Raw genomic sequence first — 16,841 nt, 5'->3', positions numbered from 1 at the left:
CAAGCCGATAGCACAAAATGCATCCTGTTCTGCCTAGAACGAACGACCATTGACATTTTGCTTTCGTTATCAAACGCTCGCAAATGCTCTTCAGCCGTTCATGAGTAGAGCGCGTCAACTAAAAATCTGCTTAGCCTATAATTTGGGTGTTAGGCGAAATCCAATGCATGTGCGCTACAAATGTTACATTATGAATTTACAAAATTACGGTTTCACTTCGCGCTCGCACGATGCATCGCTTCCATGAACCTTTCACCACCAAGGTGAGTAATTGTATTTGGTAGGCACCCTCGACCAGTCGTGTAGTCTGGCCAAGCGGGCTGACTTCCATCCTGTGTTCACAAGAATTCTATCAAGGCTAGTCAAAACATTCAAACGAACTAGGTATTTCAGCAATTTCTATAGGATGGAACTGAAAGTAAAAGATGTTGCGTCTCGGCTCACACCCACAGAACAGATGTAAAATGTAGAAATACAGTGATAAAAAAGCTGGCGAAGCTGTGAACTTTATGAGCCAACTCTAAAGAGCCGCAGTACTTGGAAAACAGCATTATTGTCTTCAAAACATGTGAAATATAAGCAGAGCGACCGTTCATGACACAAAGAAAGATCATCGACGGATCTGGAAGCCTCCAGAATTGCATAGTACCCAAAGCCTTTGTTGTGAATACGGTGACGGTTAAACAAATATAAGTCCCCTAAGGAAGGAGCGATGAAATAGTTAATGTCATTTTTTTCTACAAAAATGAAGCCGAGGAAGTACAAGTTGAACGGATTTGCCTTGGCGTGCCCTTACGAGAAGCTACGCCCGTGTTATCGGCCGTGCGACTGTGAACACTGTCCAGTACCTAAGACTCTGCAGCGTCGTTTTTTTATTATTATTTTTTTTTTGCTACTGCCCTGACTCCATGCTGCTGCGGAAGGCGCTGGATTCTACGCTGGTTGGCATTGGAATGCAAATGCTGTCAGAAAGTGCTATTTTTGGCGCAGTGTGCAACCACATGAAACCAGGGTTGTTACGGACTACTTTAGTAGCATCAGAGAATAGATTGAAGATATTAGTAAAGCTCTGTGTTTCGTGGTTTATTTTTAGATAAGCATCTCTGCTTGGTGTATTCATAATCATATTTTACCATTCTTTGTTCCGTACGAGTTTTAGACGACCTCTTTGCCTTTTCAGTAAAATGTTCTCTTTCTCCTCCTCGCCCGTACAATGTGGCAATTGTTCCTACTCAACGAATTGTTTTTCAATGATGCATTTCGTCAAGTCGGTGGTATCGAATAAAATGGACTGTTAATCAGAACTGAAAAGACAGCCTGTCACTCCTTGTCTGCGAATTAAAGGAAATCAACAATCTGTTCACATATTCTAGAAAGGAACGGAAATAAATTATAAGCTTAAAAACATCAAGTAGATCCACAAAGATCAATTGACCAGTTTTAGGCAGGTGCGGCTATCAGAAACCACGACACGGAAAGCACATCCAAACGTGGAAGTTCTAGCTGCATAAACACACAAACAGTTGTTGCCATTTTCCACCGTCAGGTATATGTTTATATTTAAACAGCCACAGAACTATTTTTCCTTTTTTCGGAATAATATTAGGCGATACGCCTTTTAGAATCAGGAAAAACTGAATGTAGTACGTCAGGTAAATTCGCGTCATAAATGCCTTTTGAATGAAACCACCCTTTTTGAATGAAACCACCCAAAAGGGTGGGTTTTTTGAAACCCACCCTTTTGATCAACTGGAAGCAGTGAGTAGCAATTTATTTCCCCAAAGTACCTAACAATCATGCGAAGAGAGAACTTAGCGCCTCGCTTACAGTCCTTCATCAGCATGTCTGCTGATTGCGACTGGATGCTAGCAAATAATGAGAAGGTAATTTCTGTGTGTTCATAGATGAAAAGAGCAGTCACGATTGAAGAGCGAACACTTGGTGTGTGATTGTTGAACCTTTTGATTGTGCATATGTGTACGCGTATCTGATTTAAGATACACAATTTACTCACTTTGGAAATAAACAGTAGTTCGAAGTGAAATCTCTAGTGCGTTGTTGTCGTGACGTGTCCCTTGATGGTCTGCGCTATTACGCGCTCATCGCGATTCAGAGCAAGAAAGGTGGCCACAAATACATGAGGATCTTACACAGAGACATACTGTCACTAAACTCTTCAAGCTCGGCTTGCGAATCATCGGGATAATGTAAATATATGTATTTTAGTTGTGTATTATCGACGTTACTCAGTAGATATAATACAGGGATAATGCCAACCACAGACAGCAGTCCTAATTCTACTGCGTCCCTACACCTCATTGCAATCCACCTAAAGGCAACTGGCATGGAAGTCTCCATCAAAAATACGTAATCATTAGAGCCTTACTTAAATAATTATATGTATGTATATATGGAGGTATGAATGTGCGTGTGTACGTATGTATGTGTGTGTATGTATTTATGTATGTATGTGCGTACGTACGATAGCAAGGCCGACCATTCATACGCCGCAAAACAGGCAGGTTCCTACTCTTTGTTCTCTTCCATGAAGATCGAGGTGACTATGCATGAAATAAGGAACTGAAGCGAAGGCAAGAGAATACCTCTGACAATCAAAAATTAATCTCCTAACGAATAAGCACAAGGAAGCGAGATAGCTAGTATGTTCACAGTGACAGTTCTTGAATGTAGTTCCTTCTTTATGGTGTCGCATGCTTCAATCTCAGCCAGAGCCAAAATAGAAAGCTATACTTGTTCATTTGTGAGGCCATGAATTTCGAAAAAGGCTTTGACACATAGCAACAGAACTCCCCTGCTACTCCTATATTGCCATGAATTTCTCAGTTACAGCCAGGTAGCCGACAACAGCCAGGTAGCCGACAATACCAACTCAGAGCGGTACCCTGCTACCCACTGGGTCGCCAATGCTATCATCAATCAAGTCCGGGAAGTGCCCATGACTAAGTCTACTTATGTCAGACCATAAGGGTACTCCTACAAAATTTGAATATGAATGGCACGCAATAAAATTGCTGTTGCATTTTCACAGGGCAAGCTGCGCTATATATATGACGCCCAGCAAAGAACATCGAATAATATGCCGTTTTTAATGTGCTCTGCCAGTTAGGCGAGACTCGTCGACTTGACTCTCTGACTGAAGATATTGACACAAGGTGCCTTCAAATCTCGCGCGCCAGCCGTCTCCCGCGCCCGTCCATGTGTTGCTACGTACGAAAGATAGCAGCAGCGAAGCGGCCAACACGTGCGCACAAGGCTCGTGCGATCGGAGCAAGAGATCATCAGGCGGGGCACGAAGAAGAAGAAGTGTGTGGAACTCTTGGCGAAGACTGTGTACGTTGGAGCGAGACTTTCTTAGCTGTTTGTCGGGTACAAGTTCACCCAACGTTAGCTAATTAAAGTACCTTCACTCAACTGTGCGTTACAATATAAAAGAAAAAAGCCACGCACGCAGCTTGCACAAAACCTTCGCAGATTACTGCTAATCAAAGAACTCGCATATCAAGAACGGCGAAGGTATACAGGGGCTTTCTCAAGCCCTTAGGAAGTCGTAGGGGTAGGTTTTGCAACTGCTCCAAGTCTACCCAACGAATTGCAAATAAATTATTTTATCCAGTAAAATTAAATGCGTAAGTATTTCTCTATGCTTACTCAACGAGAAAACCGTGCGTCCGTCAAGTAAGGCGATAGCTTTCAAAATAGCACCAGCAGCAATGGGCGAATTCACCTTTCGTGCTGCGTCTGGCTTGAATGCGAGATAAGCGGTGAGAACACAGAGCACATGAAGCTGTCAGCACTCACCTTACTCTGCCCCATCTCAGATCGCTTTCAAGATGGGGGCCTGCACGTCTCTCTTCAATGCGAACGTATCGACTAGAACACGAATCACGAGAAGTTGTCAGCTGTCGACACTCTCTGTCGCCATCGCAGATCGCTTTCAAGATACGGCCCATGCGTCCGTGCAAGGCATATAGCCGCCGCCAGAGTACGGTTTTTCATGGTTCATAATAGTTCGTCGCAGATGGATTAGGCGTGAAAGAGCGATAACCACTTAATGATCGGAACGTCATCAGCGCACCTGGCACCACCACCTGCAGTAGTTTGCTTGCCTCATCAGTTCACTTAGCGCCGCCATCCGCAGCAGTTCGTGTCGCGCAGCGCCGTCATTCGTACTGATCGTATCAAGTTTCGTAATATTGATGGTGACACCGAGTTGCGTGTGAAATAACACCGCCTAGCGGGCAGGTAGAGGCAGAACCAAAGAACGTTTATTGCTAGGTGTTACAGGTTTTATGTCAGCAGAAATGGTCACATGATAAGCGACAGAAACGGCCTTGATAAGCGAGAATGCGACACGTGCAAGCCGTCTTACTCATGCTATACATCAGTAGGCGCGCTTGATAACAATGCATCCCTTCCCCCTAAGTTAGTATACGTGAGACGACCTGGTGGCTTCCGGTGCGAAGTCGAACGTCGTGGTAGCTCTTGGTCTTTTGCTTGAGAGCTGGCTTCCCGTACTTCCGTACCGTGAGGAACTCCTGCTAGCTGAAGGCTCTACTGAGTTTCGTCGTTGGTCCGGACTTGGCTCTGCTTGCTAGGTGGCAACTCTGTGTCCAGCCGTGGCCGGAGTTTGTCCATGTGGCGCCGCTGCTGTCCCTCTGGTGTTTGCAGTCTAACCACACGTGTTCCTGTCGTGGATATTACTGTCGCCGGTAACAACCTCTGGCCCGACCGATAGTGGCGCGACCATACATGCCTTCCTGGTGGAAACCGTACTTGTGCTTTTCTTGCTCCTGACGCCAGTGCCTTGGAACCATTGTCTTGCGCCTCCTTTGCATATGGGAAGGAAGCCGTCAGCCCGGTTCGGGGACGAAAACCCAACAGCAGTTCTGCTGGCGATTTTCCGCCTTCCAAAGGTGTCGTTCTGTACCGGCATAAAACTTTGTTAGTCGGTATTGTAATGTACCGAACTGATTCTTTCGAAGCCCCTCTTTTATTGATCGCACGGCTCGTCCCGCCAACCCATGCGACTGCGGATGGTATGGGGCTGTTCTCACGTGTTTAACACGGCTTCTTTGCAAGAAACCGGACATCGTGGCACTTGAAAACTGTGGTCCATTATCTGATACTAAAGAGTACAGTAGTCTAATACGTGGGAAAATACCCTGGAGTGCTTGAATGGTGGTGTCCGCTGTGCCGGTCTTCAAAGGTACGGCCTCAATCGACTTCGTCTCGGCGTCAACCAACACAAAAACTTGGTAACCATTGATGGGACCTGCAAAACCCATGTGCAACCTGTACCATGGTTTGTTGCTCGCTGGCCATGGAGACGCAATTGCAGCGGTTGGCATGGATCAGCTTTGTATACATTGAGGGCACCTTTGAACCATCTCTTCGATGTCCCTATCTAATCCGGGATACGCTGTGCGCTTCATGGCACTAATACCGGGGTGACTGTCGTGCGGTTCTTCCAGCATGCACCGTCGTGCCGCCTCCGGCAACACTACACGATGGCCCCAGTAGATTAGATCGTGATTGGCCACGAGCTCGTCATGGCAGTGAGAGTATGGCAAAATTCGTTGCTGTGCTTTAGCTAAGCGCGGTTGCCACCCACGCGTGATCCACGCCTTGCGTGAGATCACCTCGAGAAGAACCTGACGAAGCGTATCATCTGTGCTGCTCAGATCCGCTAAATGGCGAGCGGAAAGGGCCATAATCTTTAGACCGCGCGTATAGAGCACGTATTCCAACGGCTCCTGCCCTTCTCGGTCCCCCAAGCTCGGTAATGGAGGGCGAGTGAGAGCGTCAGCGTTAGCATTCAACTGTCCTCGGCGGTACTCGATATCATATTGGTAGGCCGAAAATAGCAAGGCCCATCGCTGAATTCTCGCAGCTCCAATGTGTGGGATCGGCTTCTCTGGGTGAAACAGTCCCGTCAACGTCTTGTGGTCTGTTACCAGAGTGAAATGATTCGGCAACAAGTAATCTCAGAACCTGGTAATGCCGTACACTAAGGCCAACGCTTCTTTCTCCAACTGTGAATAATTCCGCTCAGCGAGGTGTGAGTGGTCTTGAACGGAAAGATCTAGGATAGCCTATCTTGCCAATTCGGTGTGATAGCACCGCGCCGACCCCAACCGGCGAAGCGTCGCATTCAAGCCGCGACCGCTTTTGGGGGTCATAGTGTACGAGAAGTTTCGATTCCACCATGACACGCTTGGCTGCTTGGAAAGCGTTTTCATGTTAGGCTTTCCATTGCCACCGTGCTCCTTTAGCCAGGAGCCGATAGAGTGCCTCCATCGTGGCTGCAAGGTTGGGCAAAAACTTGGCGTAATATGTGGTCAACCCCAAAAATGATTTCAACTGGTTCACCGTCTCTGGTCTGGGTGCTGCGGTGATGGCTTCCATGTTGTGGGGCGGGTGCAGGCCAGTTGCGTCGATCTTGTGGCCCAAGAAGGCAACTTGCTTCTCCCTGAACCTACACTTCTCCGGGTTCAACGTGATTCCATTGTAGCGCAGCCGCTCGAAGACTTGCCGGAGCCATGAATCGTCGTTTCGCTTTTCGGCTACAATAATGTCATCTAAGTACACCTTGATCCGAGGCAGGCATTTTAGAAGGATGGACTCGATGCGGCACTGGAACAAGGCTGGAGCCAATGCGATATCGAAAGCTAGGTGGTTGTAAGCAATAAACCTTTGTGTGTGTTCAACACCGCCATTTTTGCTGCTTCGTCGTCCAGTGTAAGTTGATTATACGCGAGACGTAAATCCAAAGTGGTGAACACCCCACCCCCGTACAGAGATGCGAATATGTCCTCAATCTTCGGCAACGGGTATTGTTCTAAATGTGTTGCCGGATTCACGGCTAGTTTAAAGTCGCCGCACAGCCGGATATCACCGTTTCGTTACACTAATGGCATGACGGGCGTAGCCCACTCGCAAACTCTCACTGGCGAAAGCACTCCTTCGTGCACTTGGCGATCGATTTCTGCAGACACCTTTTCGCGAAGCGCCTACGCCACTAGTCTAGCCTTGAGAAAGCGTGGTATAGCGGCTTCTTTTCTGTGCAGCGTTACAGGGAGCCCGTTGCAACAACCCCACCGCTCTTCAAAAATTTCAAAGAATTCAGCTAAAAGCTTCGCTTTCGCTGCGGTGCGCATTCTTCCAGTAGCGCCATGCCGGCATTCTTGAAGGCATGGATAGTGTTCAATCCGCACAATAGAGGCCTGCCGCAATCTACTACAACCAACGAGCTGTCCACTTGCGTGTTACCGCATTTGACTTTCATGGTCATTCGGCCTAGGACAGGCAGCGGCCCCAGGAAGCACGGCAGGCACAGTGAAGCCTTCTCCAGCTCCGGTCACCACTGCCGATGCCTCTTGAAAACTATTCCGAAGCGCGATTCGAGCCGCATCTCCCGCGAACTGTACCGGACCGATAGTTTTGAGATCTGGTGCACTTCGGTTCGCAATTTTAGCAGCTGTCTCCAAGGACTGTTGCAAAGGGGTGCATTCCGTCCGTCTCCAGCAAAGAACCTTGTATAGAGCAGCCCGGCGGTCATAACTCAGACAATGCTAAAACTTGGAAAACGTTGTGGAAGTACTGGTTGCAGCATTCTTTGCTCAAGGAGTTACTTCCTCCAAATACACATGAGTTCTACCGCACCATCAAACGTTTATCTACTATTAGCGCGTGTTTGGTAAGGGCACGTATGGAGTACGGCTTATACCTTTTGTTTTCGGAGGTAAATATGATCTTTGAAGTAGAACTCAGGGGAGCGCAAGGTGTACGTACTCGTTACGAATTGTCTGCTGGATTAGGATGAACATAGACTTTGACAGCGTATAAGTCTCACATAACGTGCTTTGTACAAAGCCTCAGGTATATCAAAGAAACACTTCCTCAACGCATCGGTAATTGTTAATAAAATTTTCTGCAGAGTGCCGTCGCGTAGGCGCATATACAGGTATCAATATTGTCTGTTTAGTAAATGTACCTTAAATTTTTATACAGTAAGAATTGGTCATAATTAGAAGCCCTGAAATTCACTTCCCTATAAGAAGAAAGTATTAAATTGGACGATGTTTAGATGGTTTTAAAGCTTTCTGTCAATAAATTTTTTCGTGCGGGAAACACTAGAAATTTTTAGACTGAAAAGCGCAAAATTTAGTTTTAATTAGGCACCAGAAAAAATAAATCTTCCAAACTGGTAGCCCAATTTCGCAGTTACATTGCGTTCTCGCATCCTTTAATAAGTTTTTATTTTCTCCTGGATGTTTGTCATCACCAATGAAGCTGAGCTACGCTGACAGAAACTTTATAAGCGATGGCACGCTAGTCAGGAAAAATGCCTTTGTTAGCAAAGTAAAGAAAAGAAACATTATGCGGCGCTGTAATGAACTTCAAGGTTACGTGCCGACACAGACGATTCATCAGAAACAGTAAAATGACCCAAGAGCATTGCACCGCAGGCGAGCCGACCGGGGAGAAAAATATGCACAAACACTCGCCTGCGAGAAGAACGAAATCTTATCCGTTAATAGACACCGCATTCTTGCGGTAGCAAGAAAACCTTCGTTTTCTGTTTGTTTCCTTTTCTACGGAATGGTTCTATTATATATGTTCGGCATCGTTAATTGCACAAATATTCCCATCTTCTTGCTGCTAAGGTGAAACTATAAATATTCTCACCTATCATTTCACCTGTTCAGCAAGCGTGCGCAGCAGATTGTCCTAAAAAAAGATCCAGAAGTCAAATATTTGGAGGACGCTTAAGCTTCACCTTTAACAAATGGAACGCGATAGCATTCAAAGATCCCTGACTGCTTCTCACGCTTCCCGGAAACTGCAACTTATGTAACCGTAATGTTTACCGGGAAATGCTGGCGGCGAACGCTTTGCACGAAGACGAGCTTTCTGGTAGAAACGCAGCTTCTTGTATGCGCCGATCGCGGAGGCAGTCCACAGCCGCGCTAAAAAAATTACATAATTTTCAGGCTTCTGTTATGTTTTCGCACTTTTAATATTTCACTCTGAGAAGATTTACCATCAAAGGCATGCGTTGTCGGTGTTTTCTTTCATGGCATTTGTTTGTCGGCTGTCATTCTCAAAATTCCGAGGAATAACTTTGTCAAGACTGTAAGACAAGGTATGATCAACGTTAGTGACGGAATAGTGTGGTAGTACAACCCGCATATACCACATGCCATATAGCAAGGCATGGCATATACATATACCTAAATATATAATAAATTTCCGCTGACATAATCTTCGCCTGATGCCGACACTGACACCGGATTTTCGACGATGCAGTGCCCTTAACGCTAAAGCGTTAAACGAGAGGCCTCTTGATATCATCACTACCAAGGTAACGAACGCCCTTGGAACGTGCTAGTCAAAGCGGGGTGCAACTTTCGCCCGCTGTTTATGTTCCATCTTTTTTTATTTATCTTAACCCGTCGTGGGAACAACATAAATAGGCGGCAACTCGAGCCATAACTCCGCAGAAGCCATCCGCGTGCCGGAGGAGCATAGTAGCAAGTAACTCGAGCACCTGCTGGAAAGCTACTCTACGGAATTGCGCTTTTGCATATGATCTAAAGCTGTACGCTTAGGGACAATCAAAGGTACGAGGAACCGTTCTTTTCTTGTTTGTTTTGCTTCTGGTCGCGAGATGAGGTAGTAGTTTCTGCTAAATGTATTTCTTATCAGTGGTTAGCAGCTCTTTTGAGATAAGATGTTTTCCTAGATCCTTGCAGTGAACTGTCAGATTTGGTAGTAATACCATTTCCAGTAAGTTCCTGATAAATATACTCCTATATACTCAAAACACAATCAAAGTAATGGAGAAAATGTTCTTTGGTGATCACTGAAGAGTTTCATGTGGCAACACAATGAAGGAGGCGACTTCCCTCTTAAATTTACGGTGATCAATAGCCGAGTAAATAAGGCGTTCCTACTAAAGAAGCCTGTACTTAGCACCATAAGTTTTTTTTTTATCTTCAGAAACTCCCTCAAGGATTTTCGAAGCAAGCTAGAAGGACTTAAGAATAAATGGTGTTGTGGTGAAATCATATGTGGCTATTTTTCATTTCTCGTTGCAGGCCACCATGGGAGGAAAGTTTGTCGCACTTGGTTTTCTGCTGTTCACCATCATGGCAACCGTGGCTTCAGGCAATGCAAACTCTATGACAATTCTACTTGGACAAATTTTAGAGCTAATTTTAAGGAAAAGCTTGGACGTATACAAAAATCTGACTGTGATGATATTTGTAGGTTTCTATTTGCGAACAAAGAGGGTTTAGCACTGGAGACAAGGTATATTTACACAAGACAACTGCAGCGCTGGCGAGTTCAGCCGACAGCTCGAGAGCAAAAACGTTCTGGCGGGCTAGTTGGTTCATAGTTTTTAGACGCTTTTAACACTGCGCAAAAAATACGAGGGCACACGAAAGAAACACACAGGACACCACGAGCGCAGGGGTTTTGTTTTTCGCTGGCTGATCACTCCGTCCCCTTACAACGCGTTCCCGCTGCTTTCCGGAACTCGCTGTCCAACTCTAGGCACCAAGGCAAGAAGCTCCGACCGCTTGGGTGCTGGCCCGAACGAAAATTTCGGCCCTTTTTCGGGTATCCCCTGTTCATCTTCAGGCAGAACAACGATCTCAAGAACGGTGAGAGTGCTGGCAGACACGTTTTCCTTGGCTTTTCTCAGGGAGAGCCCAGCTTGCACGTTGCCACAAGAACTTTGCAGCGCTCGCAGCTAACATTTTATATGCGCCAAAACAACCGGCCGCCACGAACGCCTTCTGGTTGCATTGTAGTAGCACTTTTAGCCAGTCAGAGTAGAGTCTTACGTTTCTTCATCATTCGGACTTCAATATCTTGGCAATATTTCGGACGTGGCCCCAAGACGGAACCAGAAGCCCAAATATCGCTTGAACTTGTGGAGGGACAATCCTTCGCTTCAGGCAATAGGCCAGAACACGGTACCGGCATGTGGACACTGCGATGAGGTTCACACATGAAATAGATGCATCTTGCTTAGGTTGCGCACATAAAATAGAGCCCATAGGATAAGAAATGTACTTAGTAGAACGTTCTGGCGGGCAAGTTGGTTCACAGCTTTTAGACGTTTTTAAAAGTGCGCGAAAAAACGAGGACACACAAAAGAAACACAAAGGACACCACGATCGCTCGTGGTGTCGTGTGTGTTTCTTTCTTGTGTCTTCGTTTTTTCGCGCAGTTCGCGCAGTTTCAAAAGCGTCCGAGAGCAAGAAACAGTTCCTCTTCTTCATCAGGCTGCCCGCGCGCATCGTCCATAAGAAACACACAATATACATGTATCATTATCCCCGGGGGCAGAAGCACCATCCCGGTGCGTCTAAATATCAGTGGTAACAGGAGAGTGATACGCTTTGGGGCGTGGGACATGCACAACGTCAGTGCAATTCGGGGCGGATGAAGCACTGGTACTGACTGGGGCGATTTCATAACTGGAGTCACGGCACGCAGCACTCGATATGGACCTGTGTACCGAGACAGGAGTTTTTGTAACAGGCCAACCTGACGTGGCGGGGACCACAGGAGTACCAGAGATCCAGGCGAAACGCGGACGTCTCTGTGTTGACGATCACACAAACGCCGTTGGATCTCTTGGGACGTCAGGAGGCGAGAGCGGGCAATTTCCTGTGCTTGGGCTGCCCTGGTGATGGCGTGAAGTGCGCATTCGCTGGTCTCGGCTGCAGCGGATGGAAGGGATGTGTCCAGTGGCAATGTGGGTTCTCGGCCGAACAACGGAAAGAAATGACATTAACCGGCCGTGTCGTGGCGCGAAGAATTGTGGGCAAATGTGACATAGGGTAATGGAAGATCCCAATCAGTATGGTCGGACGAGACATACTTTGCAAGCATGTCTGTCAGGGTTCGATTCAGACGTTCCGTGAGACCATTAGTCTGTGGATAGTAAGACGTAGTCAGCTTGTGCCGGGTTGAGCAGCACTGCAGGATGTCGGCGATGAATTTAGAAAGGAAGTTCCACCAGTAATGTTCAGCAAGAGCTCGTAAATTGTCACTTCTGGATATTTGAAGAGGTATTGTGCAATACAGATTAGTACACTTTTGCTGCTGTTTTCAAGTTAGTGAGGAGATAGAGGGAAGGTGCTTCCTTATGCAGACATTTTTGGTGCTTTTTGTCTATATACGTTATTTCAAGGAATATAATTACTACAAATTTTATAAAGGATATATTTACTAGGTGAACTACGAATTTGATCAGAAACAATCACTAGCTGTTGTAAACATTTCAAAATTTATGATGCGTAGGCCAAGTTGTTTTTGACTTTGAGTGGGTAATCGTGGAATACAATGCAGTCTGCAGCTACCAGAGTAGGATAGAGCCACGACCCGGGAATTATTTATTTTTGGAGAGCATTACACAGTGCATAAAAGTTGGAGGACGCTTAAGCTTCACCTTAAAAAGTGGAACGCAATAGCGTTATCGGGCCCCGTTCGCATCGCATTTTTCTTTCAGTGGAAGCGCTTCACTGCAACACAAAACGTGGGAAAGCCACTTACAAAGAGCAAGCTTACACCGATCGCCTTAAGTTCAGCGTCACTTTTAAACATAAATGCATTGCTGGGATGACGTCTTTCCAGAGGCAATATAAGTGGTCTTATATTGAAATGTGAAGGCCATAGCACCTTTTTCATTATTTTATTGATTGTTTGCTATTGCACCGACGCGCGCGTGTCCAAAACGCATTAGGTAGGCGAAGTCCCAATTTAACCTGGCGAAGATGCGAGCGCCATCGGGATATCATTTGCGCAAGTACCCGACCGGGCAGCTGTAGGTCTGGTAGAAATGCTGGAAATTCTGGTTTGTGTTTGAGTTTCCTCGTAACAGAATGTTTTCTCGTACATTCAAATCGACGCCGAATGCTAAACAATCCGACGCTGAAAGGTAAAGTCGTACTTTACCATTTTCTAACGAATTGCACTGTGAGAAATTCAATTTTTGTTCACCTAACCCTTGCACCACGTGGGGGGTCTGCGTGGTATGGGCTGTTGGGGATGTATTTTCCCCGCCACGGACACCGACATCGCATGCCGACGCCAACGCCGGATTTTCTGCGACATGGGGCCGTTAACGCTGTCACGCTAAAATATAATTTTTTTCACAAGCCACATAGAATCGTAGTAGTGGAACCTATGCAATGATTTCCGTGTATGTTACTGTCCTTACAGTCAGTTCATAAATAAAGTTTGGGGGACGCTTAAGCTTCGCCTTTAAGAGTGGAACGCGATAGTATTCAAAGATCCCTGGGTGCTAATCAGGCTTTTTTTCTTGTATATTTAAATTAGAATCAGACGCTATCACGTCTGTAGGTTGTGGTTAAGTCGTACTTTGTAAATTTTCTGACGGATTTTACTTTGAAAAATTCCAATTTTCTTCCCTAACACCTTGCGCCACGCGAAGCTAGGGCCTGCCCGGTCGGGGTGGTTCGGGATGATTGTGGTTCGGCATGATTATTTCCTCCAACGACACCGGCGCTTACGCCAACGCCGGATTTTCTGAGACACGGGGCAGTTAACGCTGTCGCGTTAATATACGTTTTCTTCTATATACACAGCCCACAAATGTGCTCAATGCGAATGTTATATATCAGGACGAAATCAAAATAGGTGCCTCGCGGTGTCCCGCATTACGGGGTCACGAAGACGTTACGTCGTCCAAGTGGGAGGCTGCTCTACGCTAACCAGATTTTGAAGCACAACTATGGGCAGTATAACGGGCCCGCGACGTAGCGGAGAGGCTAGGCCTTTCTGTCCCGACGTGGGAGCGGCCCACTACGTGCTAGTGCACGTTCCGAAGGATCGCAAGAAATTGTTTTCCATCCATTCATTAAATGTTTATTTGTCACAGATATGCTGGTGATGCTTCATTATGCAGCATATACATTTTAATTCACCTTTACAGCTTTTTACTGTAACTTCAAAGGCATCATGCAGTCGTTCATATCACCTTCGTTAAGGTCGTATAATTACGCAAACTTTACTTCGATAGTGTAGAAATTTCAGGATAATTCAGCTTCCGGACCAGTAAATCACCTCTTTTTGATGCACTTAGAATACCCATTTCCTTAACAGCATTCACAATGAAATGAGCGAAATTAGAGAAATTATGGGAGCTCGTATCTGCATTCTAGGTGTGGTTTGAGTTGAAAACATATAGGTCGGCTCCTTTATACAGCTTCTCACCAGGAATTTGGAGGTATCCTGAAGCCGTTGCTTCTATGCGTGTCTAATTTCTCTAATTTTAAAATACGACGCTCCTTGAACTGGAAATATTATAAACATTACCAATGTCCGGTTCGGAAACGTCGCAACTCTATGTGAAATAAACAATGCATTCTGGTAACCGCGAAGTGTTTTAATAATTTTACATTCAGTTACCTACTTTGTTATGCACTTAAAATGCCAAATTTTTGTTAACAGCATTCGAAATAAGATAATCAAACTTTATAGGAACTCAACGTGCTGAAATCGTACCCGCTGTAGTGGCTTAGCGCTTACCACGAGGTCAGCGGATGAATTCCCAGACCGCGTCGGCCACATTTCGGTGGGGCGAAGTCCAAGACCTCCATTGTACCGTGCGCTAGGCTAACGTTAACGCATTCCCAAGTGGTCAGCATTTTTCCTGAATCACCCACTACAGCGTGCCTTGTAATCCGACCACACGTTTGGCACGTGAAATCGCAGAATTTAATTTTCAGCTTAATTTCACTTTGTTTCTTATGGTTCTTCGTCAGAACCACGTCCCCGTAGTTCTAATAATTTTTATTTCTTTCTCACCACAGATGAGAACGATTGTCCGGACCTGGGATGCCCGAACAACGTCGCTTGCTTCATCGGCCAACAACGGTGCACTTGCGCATGCGGTAAGTAAGGATCCCGCAGAGTTACTTAGGCATTTCTCATATTATTTGCCACGCCGGCTTGTGGGTGCTCCATAACCAGAGGTCACACGTATGCCTTTACTGATGTCGCTCCGACAAATATGTCCTGCACGTTTCCTAAAGACAGTGGCAGTGCACGTGCAGTGTGCTTCGACGGAAACAACTATGTCGCACTCCGTGTAACAATGAAACTGTGCTAGAATAGACTGCTGGACGAGTTTCTAATAGATGATAAAGTAGACGCCATGCTAGTAAGAGAATGTCACAAGAAAGAGGTACCAGCGCAAGTGCTTTTGTGGGACTGATGCTCTCGCTCAATTCATACTTGTACCCAACATTGTAGCGCTGCATTTCGTTTATGAAGCATGGAAACAGTATGTTGTGGAAGCGTTGAGAAGAATTAAGCAAAAAGTCGTCCGAAAAGGTGCAGCAAACATGCGATCCTGCGTAACATAAAGATAGCTGTGGCCGCTTAGTTCCTCGTTAGCCATTTAGTTCAGTAATTGAGAGCTTGAATGTGTAGTCGCAGAAAAAAAATGCGAAATTTTCATTTCTTTAATCTGATAACTAAGTTTCCTTAAATGCCTGTACACTTTCTAGCTTTTGTGAAGGGGTTTCTTGTAGAAGAATATTCGAGGTAAATGAATAAATTTGCACTAATTAGAACATAAATAGAACTACCAGTTATATACTAGCAAAACTTGGAACAAGATGAAACGTTGTTGCAATGTTGGCAACATTGCAGAACATGCATGATAATGTGTAGTGTCGTGATCTACGAGGAGTCGAAAGAGAAATATTGCAATACAGCGTATCTTCAAAACCCGGAAACAAATTTATAACTACCGCTTTCTTGAACCATCGACCGTCTTGCAGCTTCTCTAGTGTTTATTTGCGAAGCTCTCAAGCCAGTGAACCCAGCCAGTGTTTAGTGGTGAAAATGTGAGGTCGTTATAGTTGTGTCTAATACGTTTTTGTTAACTATATACGCTTCAGTTCATTGTCTTTTAAGCTTATTCTTTTCTCGTACGCTTAGATGTGTGCAAGGAAACTGGGAAATTAGGTAACTATGTTTAGGGTCCTTTGAATTAAGAGGTGATACATTGCGCCGGTCTTCGTTGTGTTTGCCACGCTAGCATACTGCTTGTGTGCCGATCTTTATTATTCCTTTCTTTATTTCTATCGCCAGTCGGGGACAGAAACCCTTGTGGGCAACTGCTGAGCCTCCCGTGTACCCAGGGCCGTTCCATCACCTGTACCAGAAGTCACGGCCGATGTACATGCAAATGTGTGTTCTAAACGACTCGTCCAAGACTATGTACACAAGTCTAATAAAAGGCTTATTGAAAAAAAGCAAGCGTACGATGCCTTGATACGGCAATTTACTAGCACCTTTTTGATTATTTTATTGATTGTTTGCTATTGCACCGACGCGCGCGTGTCTAAAACGCATTAGGCAGGCGAAGTCCCAATTTAACCTGGCGAGGATGCGAGCGCCATCTGGATATCATTTGCGCAAGTAAAGTACCCGACCGGGCAGCTGTAGGTCTGGTAGAAATGCTGGAAATTCTGCTTTGTGTTTGAGTTTCCTCGTAACAGAATGTTTTCTCGTACATTCAAATTACAATTCGACGCCGAATGGTATACAATCCGACGCCGAATGGTAAAGTCGTACTTTACCATTTTTCTAACGAATTGCACTGTGAGAAATTCAATTTTTGTTCACCTAACCCTTGCACCACGTGGAGGGTCTGCGTGGTATGGGCTGTTGGGGATGTATTTTCACCGCCACGGACACCGACATCGCATGCGGACGCCAACGCCCGATTTTCTGCGACACGGGGCTCTTAACGCTTTCACGCTAAA

At 45.7% G+C, this 16,841-nt stretch overlaps 1 protein-coding gene across 1 annotated transcript; it reads left to right on the top strand.

The window, feature by feature from the left end:
- Positions 1–230: 230 nt before the first annotated feature.
- On the top strand, positions 231–16,322 carry LOC125947111 (uncharacterized). Its single transcript, XM_049671467.1, has 5 exons — positions 231–263; positions 4,822–4,934; positions 10,122–10,191; positions 14,877–14,957; positions 16,165–16,322. Exons 1-5 carry the CDS (start codon positions 231–233, stop codon positions 16,195–16,197), a joined length of 330 nt encoding a protein of 109 aa, XP_049527424.1. The 3' UTR covers positions 16,198–16,322.
- The last annotated feature ends 519 nt before the right edge of the window (positions 16,323–16,841 follow it).

The sequence above is a fragment of the Dermacentor silvarum genome, chromosome 7 (genome assembly GCF_013339745.2).
Source record: "Dermacentor silvarum isolate Dsil-2018 chromosome 7, BIME_Dsil_1.4, whole genome shotgun sequence".
NCBI lineage: Eukaryota > Metazoa > Arthropoda > Arachnida > Ixodida > Ixodidae > Dermacentor > Dermacentor silvarum.
This window is presented reverse-complemented; position numbering and strand designations above follow the sequence as displayed.

What these genes read in the sequence shown, in the direction of transcription:
- LOC125947111 (XM_049671467.1), top strand. Translation starts at nt 231, where the DNA reads ATGCATCGCTTCCATGAACCTTTCACCACCAAG. An exon ending in ATGAACCTTTCACCACCAAG is followed by an intron (nt 264 to 4,821) that starts GTGAGTAATTGT and finishes TCCTGACGCCAG; the next exon opens with TGCCTTGGAACCATTGTCTT. An exon ending in ACGGTGCACTTGCGCATGCG is followed by an intron (nt 14,958 to 16,164) that starts GTAAGTAAGGAT and finishes TTCTATCGCCAG; the next exon opens with TCGGGGACAGAAACCCTTGT.